Raw genomic sequence first — 16,375 nt, 5'->3', positions numbered from 1 at the left:
GTCTCTCTTCAGGTCCAACACCATACCAAGAAGGGCACACTCTGTCTTATTACCCACATGCCTTGGCAGACCTCCCTCCTTCTCTGAAGGCTATGGGAAAGAAAGAAAGATCATAAATAACAGGTAAGAAAAGTTCAAAAACTATACATTAGATATTGTCAATCAAAAAAAAAAGTGAGGTAAACGGAATTGATTACATGACATATGGCAATTATTTTATCAAATTAATTGCATTTAATCACACATATTGATATTTTCTGAGACAAAACCCCCAAATTTAAATAACTGAAACATTGTGGCAGAAGAGTAAAGCATTGAATAGACATCACAAAAATGGCTGCAGAAGTCCATATATTGTTTGAACAAGTTTTTCTCTGCCTGACGACAATCAATTTCGCTAACGGTTTGAGTTGTCCATCTGTTTGATGAAGCCTAAGTAGTAGTTCAGACTACGGTCATTATTTATATACTACTATAATTTTTTTAAAAATTATTATTAGTTTTCATTTTAACTTTGATGTCATATGCTCTTGTCGTTTATTTTTTTACTGTCTACAGTTAATTTATTATTTATGAAATGTGGCGGGTTGGCCCAGTCACGACAAGCCACCCCCAAATGCTTGTCATGTCTCATTATGAATAGAGGCCTGAAGTATACAAATCTCCAGCCCATGTGAAGCATGTAATTTTGGCACTTTGGACAAACGCAATAGTATTAGCAAATAGCAAACTGGACAATTTCGCTCACCTCAGGACGAACAGGGTCTTCAATGCCCACAACACAGATGCAGGTCAGGTCATTCAGAATGTCAGCCTCATTGTCCCAGTCTGGCTCTGTTGTGAAGTCCCTCATGGCTATGCAAATGGTCCTTAACCCGTCACAGGCCATTGGCTCGATCACTTTCCGCACCATCTCATCCCGATCTTTGGCCTTGAAGACACGTGGCTGGCCTGAAGCATCAAGGATATGGGAACACCTGACAGAAAAGAGAAAAGTTTAATAACCACTCAAAACTACAATTACTACATGTAATTGAAATGGAAAAAGGGATCATATAATTTTTTCTATTATCTTATTCCCTTCACCTCTATTTAATTTTTGTTTTTGCTGTTGTGCCTTTAAGAAGCACCCCCTTAATGCTTCAGGTTTGTGACATTAGAAAACCAAAAACTTCAGAACTTTTCACCGTATATCAAACTCCTTTATCTCTAAATATTAAGTAAAATTTTATTCCTTATAATAAGACCCCTTTAAGAGCTTGAGAATAAGTTAATTTAGCATACTTGCGCAGGACAATCTCAGAGGCACCCTTGCTGTACATTCGGAAGCCGGGACCACTGGTGTTCTTTAGTACGGTACTCATGCTCTTTCGGGAGGAGTTGAACGTGTACACCTTATAAAGTTTTTCCTCAGGAACTTCATCTCTAATAGGCTTATAGTCTCTCTTCAGGTCCAACACCATACCAAGAAGGGCACACTCTGTCTTATTACCCACATGCCTTGGCAGACCTCCCTCCTTCTCTGAAGGCTATGGGAAAGAAAGAAAGATCATAAATAACAGGTAAGAAAAGTTCAAAAACTATACATTAGATATTGTCAATCAAAAAAAAAAGTGAGGTAAACGGAATTGATTACATGACATATGGCAATTATTTTATCAAATTAATTGCATTTAATCACACATATTGATATTTTCTGAGACAAAACCCCCAAATTTAAATAACTGAAACATTGTGGCAGAAGAGTAAAGCATTGAATAGACATCACAAAAATGGCTGCAGAAGTCCATATATTGTTTGAACAAGTTTTTCTCTGCCTGACGACAATCAATTTCGCTAACGGTTTGAGTTGTCCATCTGTTTGATGAAGCCTAAGTAGTAGTTCAGACTACGGTCATTATTTATATACTACTATAATTTTTTTTAAAATTATTATTAGTTTTCATTTTAACTTTGATGTCATATGCTCTTGTCGTTTTTTTTTTTACTGTCTACAGTTAATTTATTATTTCAGTTTTAGGCCAGTTTTTGTTCATTTCAAGTAAATTTAGTGCTTCAACAAAGTTAGTTGTCAAAGGGCAACATTTCTAATTTTTGTGAAGTGTTTCATCGAATATATTAACATTTTATTTTATTTCAGCTTAAGTTAACAAAAATGTTTTTAATATAGTACAGTAGTCAACATTTGAAGTGGATCAAAACCTTTCATCAAAGTTGTCCTAAAACCAAAACAATACCCATTCTTGTCTTAGGACATCTTTGATCAACTTTTTTGATCCACTTCAAATGTTGACTACTGTAGTTTTAGTTAACGGTAATAATCCTGGTTCAGAATTGTTGCTCTATGTACACATGCAGACTAATGTCTATGAGCATTGTGTTTTTCTGCATCTACACGTTTAAGACAACACACTAAGTAGTACAACTTTCTTCACAATACATCAAGTCCCCTGCGTTTGGTTCCATTCTGCTATGCTCTGTCTAGCCGTCTTAACTCAAGAAAATGCCTTATGTGAATGACTCCTTAGTCATTTTGTGCTGTCTGCTCTTGGTAAGTGTGTTTTGGCTGGGGCTGACTGTGGACTTCTAATTTGACAACCCTATAATTAATAAATAAACAGAAAACAAAATGGATCATTTATTCATCTGTATCTCATTTGCGTACGGCTAATTCTTACCAGGATCTTGGTAGTGTAGGCTGAGTTTATGGAGATGCTGTTCACAAGTAGCTCCAGAGTCTCTGAATTAATGGCCTCTGGTTCAGGAATGCTTTTATAGTGTGTGTCACCTATGTAAGCCTGCACCACCGTCATGCGATTCATAGTCAGTGTTCCAGTTTTGTCAGAGCAGATGGCTGTGGCATTACCCATGGTCTCACAGGCATCCAGGTGCCTCACCAGATTGTTGTCTTTCATCATTTTCTGTTGAGGAAAACAGGAATTAATGTGGTTATACTTGGGGAAAGGAGTGTGCTTTAGCCCTCAAACATAGATTAGCACAGATGTAAAAAATCAAGCAACATTTACTGACTTATATCCCCCCCTGAACACCCTCAAGACATCAACAAATTACAGGTTTGAGTTGGCAAACTAACCCAGAGGCTCTCACCTTGACTGAAAAAGCCAGAGAGATAGTGACAGCTAGAGGCAGCCCCTCAGGCACGGCTACCACAAGCACGGTCACACCAATAATGAAAAACTTCACAAAGTATTGAATGTAGATTGGAGTGCACTCTGCCGTCCACTCACGGCCCTGGACACCGAACGTATCAATGACAAAGAACAGGATAAGGATGATGACGGTCACCGCAGACATGATGAGACCTGCCAGAGGAGAGGAGGTTTCAAAACCAATATGGCACAGAGGGAAAAAAGCCTCCTGACTTGAGTTCATAAGAGCAACAGCTGTGGCCTGATGTGCTCCATCTGAATGTTATTTGATTGGGTAACTCTAGGAAGTAGGATAATTAGGTGGAACACAGCCCAAAGGGACAAGCTTGTTTCCATACTGGGTGAGACACTGTTTCTTTAAGCAGTAAGTAAAACAAACCATAGGAACCAAATGAACTAATTTACGGAAATGACGTCTGAAGAAATGCATGTGCTTTTGAACACATGGCTAATTAGTATAAATATTTTGCTTTAAAGCTGCACTTTGTTTGCTATGGCAAATATGGCAGTCATCTTAGAGTCATCTGATGTTGCTATAGATCATTTGAAACATGTTTTCCAAAGTTATCTTGATTTCTCGGTTTAAAAAAATACCTTTAAACTAAATACATAAAAATAGAGATATGATATATAAAAATGTTTAAATTTCAATATCTTAGAGCCTTTTAAATCCTATTAAATTTCACAACATATATCAGGAGGAATCATTTCAGCCTAACAGCTGTCTAGTAGATTCAAAATGTGAATCAATCAATGTCAAATGTGAATCAGTTTTAGAAAACAAATTCACAGGGAAAAAAAGACTCAAACCTACCAACTCTCATTGGTTTTGATACTGAAGTTTAAAGCAACAAAACATCAACGACAAAATCAAAGCATGATAAAAAAAACTGTTGGGAAAGTGATATTTAACCATTACTGAGATGGTATATGGTATACACGTTTATTGGGCACCCTTGACACTCAGTTGTGCAGTTTTCTAACCTGCTTTTCCAATCTGAACAGCTAGCCTGGTCAGCTTGCCCTGCAGGACCGACTTTTCTTTCTTGGTGACGTTGACCTTCTTTTTCTCCTTTTCTTCTTTCTCCTCCTTCTCCTCTGACTCCGCACCTTCCTCGCTCTTCAACGGTTGGATCTCCAGAGCAATGCCATCCTGGGTCTTAGCTGTGGAGGTTGATTTTTAAGGAGTGGTTATGGGAACAAGGGAGGAACATGCCAAAAAAGGATGGAGGGAGATGAGAGGCAGGGGGAATGGGGAAAAAGGGAAGAGGGGAGAGAATGGGCAGTTCAGTAACAGCTAGAGAGCAAGTCATACAGTGGGTTCCTAGAGAATTATACAGAAGAACCATATCAGAAGCGCTTGATTAATGTTAGTTGACTTTGCTTGAGTGAATCTGGGCTGGTAAAGAGAGAGCTCTAAATTCACAGAGCCATTCCCCGGCAGGTTAAGGTGGGCACAGTGAATTGAGTATGACCCAAGCAGCACACAAGACGTTTCCATTGGCACTGAACAATGAGCTACTCGTTTATAATACCATTATAAATATAAAATAAACTATTAGGTGTGTAAACCTCAAATAGCAATGAAAATGTCTTCTCTATTTTATTATCCGATTAGTTGAAATTAAATTTGCGTTTTATTTCTCTTATGGTTGTTTTACTGTGCCATCATGGCTCCTCTGGAGGTTGCATCTGTTGATGTTCAACCCACTTTAAAACAACTTACTGGACTTGTGCAATATTGTACTACAAATAACTGCAAGAAACTGAAATAGACATAAGGGAACTATACATTTATCGAAAAAAGACATTATCAAGGCAAACCAGCTGCTAGTTAAAAGAAATGTTGGGAACTTTGATAGTTTTAATTCAATTATGCTACTTGTAGGGATAAAATGACATATTATATTACCCAATTTCCCACTGAAATAGAAACTTAATGGAGTCGAAGATCCAATTCAGCCACTTTGCTGTGGCTAGACATTGATCCCTCACCCCCAATTCCCATTAAGTCTCCATTTTAAAAGATACAAAGAGGCCAAGTCGTTTTCATTTTGCAGTTAGCAAACATGGTGTGCAACATGCTGAAACTCTGTAGTGGTGGAGTTTGAGAGACAGTCCAAGAGCCTACCTGACCACCAGTCACAACAAACAACTGACCAGAACTGACAGAGCTGACCAGAACGACCACACATGAATCGGGGATTGATGGACGGACTGACTGTCTGACTGACAACACGAACAGATGCACGCACGACGAACAAGAGAGTGATTTACAATCAACTTAAAAACAGAAAAAACGGTCCAAACAGCCAGAAATACAACCACCATGAGAAAAACAAGGACCAAGAGGAAGACGAAAAAGATCAGAGAGAATCTGGTTTATTTTTCTGCTCCCAAAAGAGAGAGTGCGTTACCAGAGAAAGAGGTTATAGGAGAAAGAAAAGGTCAAATTTTGACCAAGAGAAGAGTGTACGAGACAGCATAAAGTCCTGAGCCACACCCTAGAAAGAAGCAACAGTGAGAAAAACAAAGAGCTAAAGTAAAGGAACGGACAAAAACAACAATCCACAGCCGGTCCATTTTGCAAGGGTGCAACTCCCACATAAGCCAAGCCCCTAATCATTACATTCACATCATAAACCATCTATGAAGCTAGGAACACATTGTACTGGGCAATGTGCATCTGTACAAAAGCTCATGGATGCATATAAACAATAAATAAGTCAACGTGAGACCCTGTTCGTAACACACTGTTCTTGTATGCATTTCAGAGTGCAAAAAGGATTGTTGGGGTCAGCCAGGGCAGAGTGGGCACACTCTGAAACACAGTACAAATGCTCACAGATGACCCAGCCAAGCACACAGAGATAGTTGCCTTCTGAAAGGGAGAGGTATCTAAATGTCACATTAGTCAAAATTTAGGTCTACATAAGAAAAATTGATACATGCAATCATTAGGCATGTATCAATTTGCAATTACATTGCCAATGTAAACATTCATGTATGACATTAAACAATGTTTTATGCCGAGTTTATCAAATCCAGTCCTTTAAACAAAAGGCATTTGAAGTTTTTATGGTGGAAATTAAATATTAAAGTATGTTCGAAATACTATGTACGAGCAGAAAATATTGCAGATAATAGGGATGGGTAGGATGGTCGACTAGCTGTCAAACCATCAGCTACTCTAGTCAACGACTTTGACTAGTTTGTCTAGATTTAAAAACGTTCTCTTTCATTGTTGCAATGCATCTCTCACTATGACATATTACAAACCTGTAAGTGAACGCTGACTGCACTACACTGAGAAAACGTAAGTAATGTAAAAAATATATATTTCAGAAAAAATTCGAGAATGACGTAAAAAAAAAACTTAATTTGAAACTAATTTTAGATTCATCGCGGTTATTTAAATCAACTCACAAACTCTGTATAAAGAGGAGCTGCAGAATTGCAAAGTCTTCTGGCTGCTTAGTGCCGTTACCAGCTGGTGAGAGTTGCACCCTTGCGATTTTCAGGGGGTCCTTGTTTTTTACCTGTTTAAAACGAGAGAGAGAGGGCGGAGGGCTGATATAACATGGCTCAAAGTAAATAAACCAAAGACAGAAGAAGAAAAGAAAGAAACACAACAACAAAAGAATAAAAACTAGATAAGTAACAATACATTACATGAGTATATGTGGGATTGGATGTGTCATTTATAGAAAAAGACAAGGACTGGAGGGGCTTTATGCAGGGTACACTGACGGCTCGGTCATTGTTTTTGACTGTGGCATAGAGCTGACAAAACCTCATTACAATTTAGCGGTTTCATAAAATTTCCGATTTTTGTTAGCTTGCATCATGAACTATGATAATGCCAACAGGATTTGGCTAAAACCAAAAGGCAGTTCTCTGAATTTCCATTGGCAAACACATTCGACAAAAATATATTTTTGAACATGAGGGGAAAGGGATAATTACGGCAATTATCTAACTAAAAGACGATGACTTAATTGTCATTATAACAAAAATAAAGGAATCAAAATATTCAACGTTTTAGAGCTGCTGTTTTAGCTTTTAAGGCAGTGAGAGAGGAAACCATTTAGACCAGTCTGACTGCTGAATTATGTGGCGACCCAACAAACAGAAACATGAAAAAGACACTGTGAGCTGACAGTAGATGTAAATGAGCTTCCCTCTGAAGCAAGGCCAAGGCCCAGGAATCAATCTAATTGAGAGAAGGGGGCTTACAAAAGAGCTCGCAAGCACTTTCAAACATCGCTTTAGAGCCACCATTAAGGGAAGCGTTTCTTACACTTCTGTCCTCAACTAATCCGGCCTCAAATCCCTAAGCTGTGCCAATGGACAGGATTCTGTGGGCTTCTGTCTGGAAGGTAACGAGCAGGAGTGTCGGGCTTAGCTGGGATCGAGGGTCCAGAATCTCAAATTATGCTTGGGACTTTGTAGTCGTTGAGCAAAATAAAAAAGCAGAGTTTTTTTTTTTTTTTTTTTTTGGAGTACCAGGAGAGCCAGTGCATGCAGTAGGGACATACTGCAGACTCAGTTGGAGGCGGAATAAGACGACAGGTATGACTGTTCCTTTGACTGTTCAAATGATCATGATCATTTATTTCAGTGTTATGCATGTAACATTTACGAAGACATTTTTTAGCCAATTAGAAATAACTAGCTCAAATTTAGCTTAAACTAACAGAAAAAAAATGGAGAAAAACAATATAAAATAAAAACTAAGATAAAAGAGTAAGTACCACGGAAAGTGACTCAAGGGACACTGTACGTCTCCACTGACATACTGTGATTATTCCCCAAATAAAAGTCGAATTTAAAACTTGGCAGAGGATTTTAGAGCAGCAGGAGCTTTGGGGGAGGAAGACAATTCAGCAAATCATGTGAACAGCTCTTACCTTTGGCAGGCTGATGGTAGGTAACCTCCCATCTAGAGAGGTAGACTGTTTACTCAGAGAGAGAGAGGGGAGTTATCCAAATGAGAATGAAAGTATGTTCGTTTCTCACCTTTCTTCACCTTCTTCTCCTCATCCTCACTGCCGGCGCCCAAGAGGGTGAAAATTATTCCAGTCTGAGAATTCAGGCCCACGGCAGAGACCACCATTCGGCCAGATCCCTCCATCACATGAGTTCCTGAGAGAAAGCAGAAGGAATGGTCGTGATGATACTAGTCAACAGTCCCATCATCATCATATCAGTGGAATTTCATTTTTCTTGATAGCAATTTCAATATCAAAGCAATAACTAGCATAAAAACTGACAGTAACGGAATTAATTGCAAATATAGCTGCAAGCAGCAATTGCGGGGCCAAGCACTCCAGAGGCAAAATGAGGAGCTAAGCATGGCATGGAGCATCAGACCAAATACAACAATGAGTAATAAAAGCAATTTTAGGATGATTGTAATTGAAATGGCTGAAAAATCAAATACAACCACTAGTAATATGATTAAATGGCTTATCACTTTTGACCAACAGGTGGCGCTGTAATCAAATCATTTTGGTGTATTCTGTGTGAGGTGACAATGGCACACACAAAGTTTGTTGTCATTATGTCAAAGCTTTGAAGAGATATAGCCTTAGAGTCATTTTGGCACTATGCCTAAAATTTGTAGCAGCGCTGTACGAAAACTGTTTCATCTATCGACACGAAATCCATAACATTTTGTCAGCACAGTCTGAAGATGATTTGACTCGATTTTGGTGAAAATCGGACCAAGGCTTGAGGAGGAGTTCGAAAAAGTAGGTTTACAGCATAAACCAAAATGGCCGACAGGCAGTTCAGATTTGCTAAGGGAAAATTGGAATGTTTGTTGTCGGCATAAGCCAAGGAATATTTTGAGACCAGTTTCATTGCAATAGGCTAATGCAATTAAAAGTTATTAGCATTTTTGGAAATTTCATAATTGATAATAAATCAATGGTTTATTACTCTTGACCAATAGGTGGCGCTGTTACCAAATTGATGTGGCGTGGTCAGTGTGAGGTGACAATGGCACATACAAAGTTTGGTGCAAATATGTCAAAGCTTTGCAGAGATACAGCCTCATATGCATTTTGGCATCTTAATCAGCAAATTCATTGATGCTCTAAACGAAAACCGTTTCGTATATCGACACGAAATCCATAACTTTTTGCCAGCTTGGTCTGAAGATGATCCGAGTCAAATTTGGTGAAAATTGTACTAACGGTCTAGGAGGAGTTTGAAAAAGTAGGTTTTCAACATGTATCAAAATGGCGGACAGGAAGTTCAGCCAATTATGGCAAAATTGGTATCGATGTTCTCAGCATGACGCAAGGAATCTATAAACATCAGTCTCATTACAATATTATAATGTTTGCAAAAGTTATTAGCATTTTTATAAATTGCTTTATAATTCTTGACCACAAGGTGGCGCTGCGCCCAAACTTTTTGAGTGTCATCAGGGCATGGTGCCGAAGATGCATACCGATTTTCGTAATAACAAAGTCTAAGCGTTCTTAAAATATTGCATTTTTTGACAAAATTCTAAATGGCCGACGCCCAAAATGGCTGACATAACTTTTTGCCAGCATGGTCTGAAACAAATACAATAGGTGCCATCGCACCTTCGGTGCTTGGCCCCTAATTACCAGCTTAGACATTCTTTGAGCAAAGTCAGTGATAAAGCGAATTAAACTCAGTGAATGGTTTAGTATTTTCTAGTCAGTACTACTATTTGATTAATATAAATAAACTGTGTGATTTTTAATACAAAAAAAAAAAATGACAGTAGCATGGTAGAGACTAGGGGCTAAAGCTAAAGTAAGGTATTAAATCCGACATCATGAGTCAATGTTTCCAGGTCTAAATGCTCTTCTGAATCCCAAAAGCAAACAACAAACAGTGCTAAAATATAGTCACTTTGTACTGTAGTACTACTGAATAAAACATGATCCTAACCTTTATCTCCATAACAAAAATCTCAGCTGGCAGAGAGTGATTCATCTTTTCTGATTCATTACAATATTGGTGTTTGGGATACCATGAGCCCAGAGACTGTACTGTAAACCATGAGTTTTAAAGCTTAAAGGTGTGCTATAAATGAATATTGCTCATCAACAGCTTTTGAGAGAGTATTCCCATTTAAGATGAAACAGTCTTGGACCCAGAAATAGTATTGTCACACCTTAACAAGCGGTTTGTGTGCTTGAGCAAGGCACTTAACACCAAGGCTGCTCTAGGGGGATTGTTTCTGTAGTGAACTGTAAGTTGCTTTGGATGAAAGCATGTGCTAAATGACTGCTTACGTTCTAAATGACAATACTTCAAACAAAAGCAAAGCAGCTGAGTGGCTTCAAAAAAATGTATAAAAAAACAAACAAAAAAAAAGAGTAGGGCCTTCATGTCTATTCCACTGAAGTGGGGTCCAAAAGTTATTTGATATCATTTCAAAATTACAAATTATATTACCAGAATAATAATTTGACAGGAGAACAAAAAACATGTTTGATAATAAATGTTTAAAAACATGTATATTTTCATTTTTTGCTTTTAATACTTTGTTGTCGTTTTTTTTTTTTTTTTCATATTTAATCCGAGATTGTGGCCTCTTTTGTGCCCTACAACAGAAGTTAACAAGGGGATGTAGCCAAGGAAAAAAGACAATCTATCTCACCAGAAAGGAGCATGGGGTCCTTCTCCAGAGATTTGCGGACATGATCGGACTCCCCAGTCAGAGAGCTTTCATCAATCTTCAGGTCGTTACCCTGGATCAAGATACCATCAGCTGGGAGAAGGTCACCTAATGGAAAAGAACATGGGGTGGTGAATGACTGTGGGATGACTTGGAGACAGAGGAAGAGAAAGACACATTCAGCAATTCAGCAAGAGGAGAGGAGCAGAGGCTGATTTGGAGACCATGATGACAGATCTCTCCTGTGGCTCTTGGACACCCTACGCGTCGCCCACGTTGCAGGCACCTTTAGCAGCAGCGCAGTGACTCATGCAAGCCAGTAAGCATGAGTCATGAGCCATGCTTTGTGTCTCAGAGAAGACTGGCAGTCACATATGATCCATCAAAACCGCTGATGAATTCAATGAGGAACTCGCCTCTTAGGTTTAATAAAAAGGCAAAGGGTTCTGGGGGGAAAACTAAATGCCACAGCACTCGTAAAACACAAATATGGCAGAGATCGCTGGATACAGTGACGTGTCACATCAAGTTCTGTCACACTGTGGAGATAAATCAACAGGTTTACACCATATTTCCTCTGTTCTCAGACGTGAACTCTCACCGTATTTGATTTGTGCAATATCTCCCACAACGATTTCAGCCACTGGGATCTGGATAACCTGGCCCTTGCGGATGACGGTGAACTTCTGTTCCTGCTCGATGCGGCTCTGCAGCCCACGGAACTGCTTTTCTTTACTCCAATCATTGAAGGCGGTCACCAGCACCACGATAATGACTGAGAACAAGATGGCAGCACCTTCGATCCAGCCTGCCTGGGCCTCCCCCTCATCCTCAATACCCCCGGATGCTTGGCCACAGCCTGGAATTACATAAAGACACCAAGAGAAAATCAATCACTTACTGTGCAAAAAAAAATGGTATCTCGCCAATCTAAACTAACCGTAACCTTCAAACAGGTTCATACAACCTTTAGAGACCATTAAGGGTCCAAGCAATAACAACAGCAGCTACACGCTCATGTTTTTATCAGAGTCTCCTTTTTGGAAAGTTTCCCTCTTGCCAGAAACATGTTTTATTGCAAATTTACACTTCATTGACCTAATTTCCTCCTGGAGAACTTGATGACTGTCTAAGGTCATCCTTGTGGTTTGAGCCATATAGGTAATAGGAAAAGCCTGCAGTCGCAGCCAAATTCAAGTTCTCCGGCATTCAGAGCGGTGCTTTTGAACAAAAGTCCCAAATGAGGCCGTTATTAAAACATAAGACGCCAAAATGTTGAGTCACTAATAAAGTCGCAAAAACACTAGACTGCTTTCTGGACAGTACAAAAAAGGCCTTAGCTTTCCATAGATCATTAGAGTTTGTGATCCAAAGCTACCTAAACCTAACCAAGACTATTCAAAAAAGTTTGGGATCAAAAGTTTATTTTTTATTTTTTTTAAGCTAGAATGTATTAAATAGATCAAAAGTGACAATCAGGACATTAATAATGTTATTCTGTTGCTGTTCTTGTCAACTTTCTATTCATCAAATAATCCTGAAAAACAATGCATCACAGTTACCATAAATTATTAAGCAGCACAAAAGTTTTCAGCATTGACAATAATGCTTCTTGAGCACTAAATCAACATAATATGATTTCTAAAGGCTCATGTGATGCTAAACACTGGAGGAAATTCAGCTGAAAATTCAGCTTATAAACATTATAATAATTAAAATTAAAACAAATATTTTCATTTGTAACAAAAAAAAAAAAAATCACATTATTGCTATTTTAACTGTATTTTTGATTAAATAAATGCTTTGGTAAGCATAACACACTTCTTTGAAAACCATTCTTCTTTGAAAAATCTTACCAACAAACTTTTAAAGAGAAGCGTATTTTGCATTTTCAAATTTTAGTTTAGTTAAAATTGGTTTTAACAATGGTTTTGATAGTTAAAGTTTAGTATTAAATTTTTTTTTTTTTTTTAGATTTCTGTTTTAATAATAATAGTCAAGCAATCACTTCAGGAACCAGCAGAACAATGTCACTAAAGCAAAGACGACTTTTATTGAAAAAAAAAAAAAAATGCATCTGTATCTGAACTGTTAGCAACATATTAGCATCTGCTAATTAATGATTTCAGTTTATTTTGAAATTTTAATAGGTAGTTTGAGAGTGGGAAAATAATTAAAACAATATTGAAACAAGACTTCTTAAAAACTCTGTTTAAAGCCATTACTTACTGTCACTGCCTTCCCCCTGTGGGTGGTAGAAGGACAGCCCGAGTGAAATAATGGCTGCCACCTCCAGAATAATGAGGGTGACGTCCTGCAGGGCCTCCCATACCAACTGCAGAAAGGTCTTGGGCTTCTTGGGGGGGATGAAATTTTTACCAAACGCCGCATGACGCTTTTCCAAATCAGCAGGGTTGCCAGAGAGTCCTGCAAAATATACAAACAGAGTTATTATTATTATAAAAAGCATAGTTTTGACTCTGAAATTTGATTTGATTATACCCGTTACTGTACCTCAACAGAATTAATATTAATGCAACAGGTCTACATTTCTATGCAATTGAATTGTTACTAAACCCAAGTCTCACTGCTTTATATATACACTGGGTCACCAATATGAGGTAAAATTATCTATCTGATACCTTCAAAATAGGTATTTTGAATCAGTGATTGAACTGTACAGACTTGAAACAAGTAGTCCTTTCAACCTACATTCAAAGTTCCACCTTATTTGTAGCATGTTTGCCTTTTAGACCACAGTGGTCACAGACAAATGAGATGTATTGATAGTAGCCAGTGCCATTTTTTTTTTTGCATACATAATTCAAAACAATCCTTAAAAAAAAAACAAAAAAAAAAAACTCATAAGTGGCAAGGACAGCAAGCCATCTAATCACACACACCCTGATTCATTTAATATGGAAACAATTAAGCATGCCTGGCTGGCACCTATGAATTTTAAAACGCTCTCCATGCCATGTCAACTTTCATCAGTGCTTTCTGTGGTAGATGGTGTTGGAAGAGTCATCGCGCACATTCATGGGGTTATTATTTTAACACACACACAATAAAAGCAGTCAGATATTTCTGCATTTCAGGTGGATTATCATGGATGTGTGTGTCAAGGTTTATAGGAGCAGTGGAACAATTAATCAGTGTTGAGAGCCTGGAGTGCTTGTAGCCGATAAGCCCAGAATATTGAATGAGTTTTAGCCTTTGCTTTAATCAACCAGAAACTAGTACATGGGGTTTGGGCAAAATAGAAATTTCTTTAAATGGATTTCGCACAGAAACCATTTTGAAACCAGGTTAGTCATTTTTCCTCTTTTATCTGTCTATACTTGTGATTTCTTCCCCCACTTACTTAAAAAAAAAAAAGTGCCCTGGCAAGATGTCCTCTGCTCACAATCAATCCTCATTCAAAAATTGCAGACAGATCAGATCAGATAGACTGCTTTCTACCAGCAGCAGGTCTTTGAAAAAACACTGAATCTTGTCAGTATCGCTAAATAAATTATTATGCAACAGAGGAACATGGGAGACGGCGAGAGCCTGTGCACATTCTTCCTCAGAGACGCAGCTGTCGACTGACCAGTCTGTTGATGATTGACACTGCAGCAAGGCTTCCAGGGGGACAGAGAACAGAAAGCTAGCAGCTGAGATTTTAGATAAGAACCAGAGGATAGATACAATAAGAGCTTGGCCATATGGAAGGGGGCAGTTATCATATGGTTAGTCATGGAACCCCTGATGTCAGCCCAGGCCCGGTTATACAGGGGTACTAGACCCTCAAACGAAAGCACAAGCAATTAAAGATCTGGCAAACTATCCAATGTGCTAATGTAGCCAATCACAGACATATCTGTTGATTTTTTCAACGCAATGGCCAATCAGAAACATTAGTTTTCAGAATTCACTCACCGCTGAAAGAGCCGGAGTTTTGCATGCTTTTTTGAGAGACGCGATGTAAAAAGTTCAGACGCGATGTAAATACGAGATTTATTGTGTAGTTTAGAGAGCACTAACTAAGTGCAGACGCGATGTAAATAAGATATTTATTGTGTGGTTTAGAGAGCTTGATTATAACGGAACTTTGTGAGATCGCGATGAACTTTGATGAGTGATTCTTTTAGTGATAATAAAGGGAGCGCGATTTGTGTGTTTTCTAGGCTACAAATCCATTCAGAATTTGAATGAAACTTTCGTTTTTCGGACACATACATGCTGCAAAGTTTCGGGAATGATGCTAGATTCATTCTCGAAATATCAGCGATAAGCAATGATCTTTTTGTAAAGCAATTTGTGTGTGTTTATGTGCACTTTAACATATTTACATGTTACACCTTCTTATATAAAATAAAACAAAGCAAAGAACAAGTGTCTTATCATTTATTATACTACATAGCATTATACATCAGTAGTTGTCCGCGACAAACAATGATGATCTGCTATGGTACAAGTCCTTGTGAAGATTGAAAGAATGCCATCTTCTCCTGTTCCGTTGTTGTCTCCTTTTTGTAGTGTGTACTGCACGTTGACGCGGACAACGACGCAGAAGTATAAATGAAAACTGACGCATAGCCTACGGCGTAAAGGCTATGGCGTAGGTCCGACGCTGAAGTATAAATCAGCCTTTAGTGGTCCTGGCCAAACTTCCACAGACAGCGCGCGTCCTGAGCGAGATCCAGTTCACGGACTAAAAGAGTGTGTAAACTTATTGAGATCGGAACATATCAACCAGTAATTTCATTCCCAGTAACGGACGGTAGAAAGTTCAGAAATGAATGGTATGCGATTTATGACAGAATAGTCGCACAACTGATCGTTTATTTTTTCCTCACGTGTCTCACCACAATGATTCAAATAGGACACATTTATGTGACACAGGAAAAAAAACACGGAAAACTTAAATGAACATCAGAAAAGCAGCACGTGCATTTCTGGTTAAATGAAAGGCCATCAATTACTGACACTTAAAACGGGAAGCATCGCCATTCAAATCAGCAGCAAGAGTCAAAGTTCCACAGTTTAGTAAACGCAGACAACCTCTTTAAGTTATTCTTCACTGTGCTGTATTAACACTAGTGCTGTGTTCAAAATATCGATACGACGATGTATCGTCACAGAGATTTGACGATACGAGTATCGATACAGCTGGCCCTGTATCGATATTGTGGCACGTGTGCAGCAGTGGACCGCGCTTAATTTGTTTAAAATTTTACAACGTTTAAAATTGAGAAGAAAAGTGCGAGGGTTCTAAAAAAGAATGAATAGAGCATATATAGGCTACAGCCAGGGTTAATCTGGCCGCAGAGGAACACAACTGGGTTGCCTGATATAAGAGATGTAATCCCCAAAACAGAGCTTCACACTTGCGCAATACGGAAATATCTGCTATGCGTATTACTTATCTTTGTCAACCTGGCAACCGTGTGCACGCGCGCTCTCTCCACTGTGGATAAACGCGCTTGCTTTCTGAAAACACCGGTTTTAGTTTTAGCTTGCAGTCTCCACTTCAAGTCTATTCTCAGAAAAGTGT

General features: G+C 38.5%; 1 protein-coding gene across 7 annotated transcripts in view; it reads right to left on the bottom strand.

Annotated features, from left to right (window-relative positions):
* Nucleotides 1-16,375, bottom strand: part of atp2b4 (ATPase plasma membrane Ca2+ transporting 4) — a 108,837-nt gene that overhangs the window by 27,533 nt on the left and 64,929 nt on the right. For 6 of the 7 annotated variants that reach the window (XR_001630506.1, XM_016443640.1, XM_016443642.1 and 3 more), the window contains exons 3-12: nucleotides 13,066-13,263; nucleotides 11,438-11,695; nucleotides 10,819-10,944; nucleotides 8,190-8,315; nucleotides 6,679-6,709; nucleotides 4,155-4,339; nucleotides 3,109-3,323; nucleotides 2,679-2,921; nucleotides 1,285-1,529; nucleotides 749-977 (exon numbers count right to left, since the gene is read on the bottom strand). Coding sequence is in view for 6 of the 7 variants with exons in the window: in XM_016443640.1 (XP_016299126.1) it covers nucleotides 749-977; nucleotides 1,285-1,529; nucleotides 2,679-2,921; nucleotides 3,109-3,323; nucleotides 4,155-4,339; nucleotides 6,679-6,709; nucleotides 8,190-8,315; nucleotides 10,819-10,944; nucleotides 11,438-11,695; nucleotides 13,066-13,263 (1,856 nt within the window). In the remaining variant the exon portion in view is untranslated. The remainder of the gene's footprint in view (nucleotides 1-748; nucleotides 978-1,284; nucleotides 1,530-2,678; nucleotides 2,922-3,108; nucleotides 3,324-4,154; nucleotides 4,340-6,678; nucleotides 6,710-8,189; nucleotides 8,316-10,818; nucleotides 10,945-11,437; nucleotides 11,696-13,065; nucleotides 13,264-16,375) is intronic. The other variant, XM_016443641.1, reaches the window with a different exon arrangement.

Source organism: Sinocyclocheilus anshuiensis, unplaced genomic scaffold, assembly GCF_001515605.1.
Source record: "Sinocyclocheilus anshuiensis isolate Anshui unplaced genomic scaffold, SAMN03320099.WGS_v1.1 scaffold51, whole genome shotgun sequence".
Lineage (NCBI taxonomy): Eukaryota > Metazoa > Chordata > Actinopteri > Cypriniformes > Cyprinidae > Sinocyclocheilus > Sinocyclocheilus anshuiensis.
Note: the sequence above shows the minus strand (reverse complement) of the source record. Positions and strands in the feature narration are given on the sequence as shown.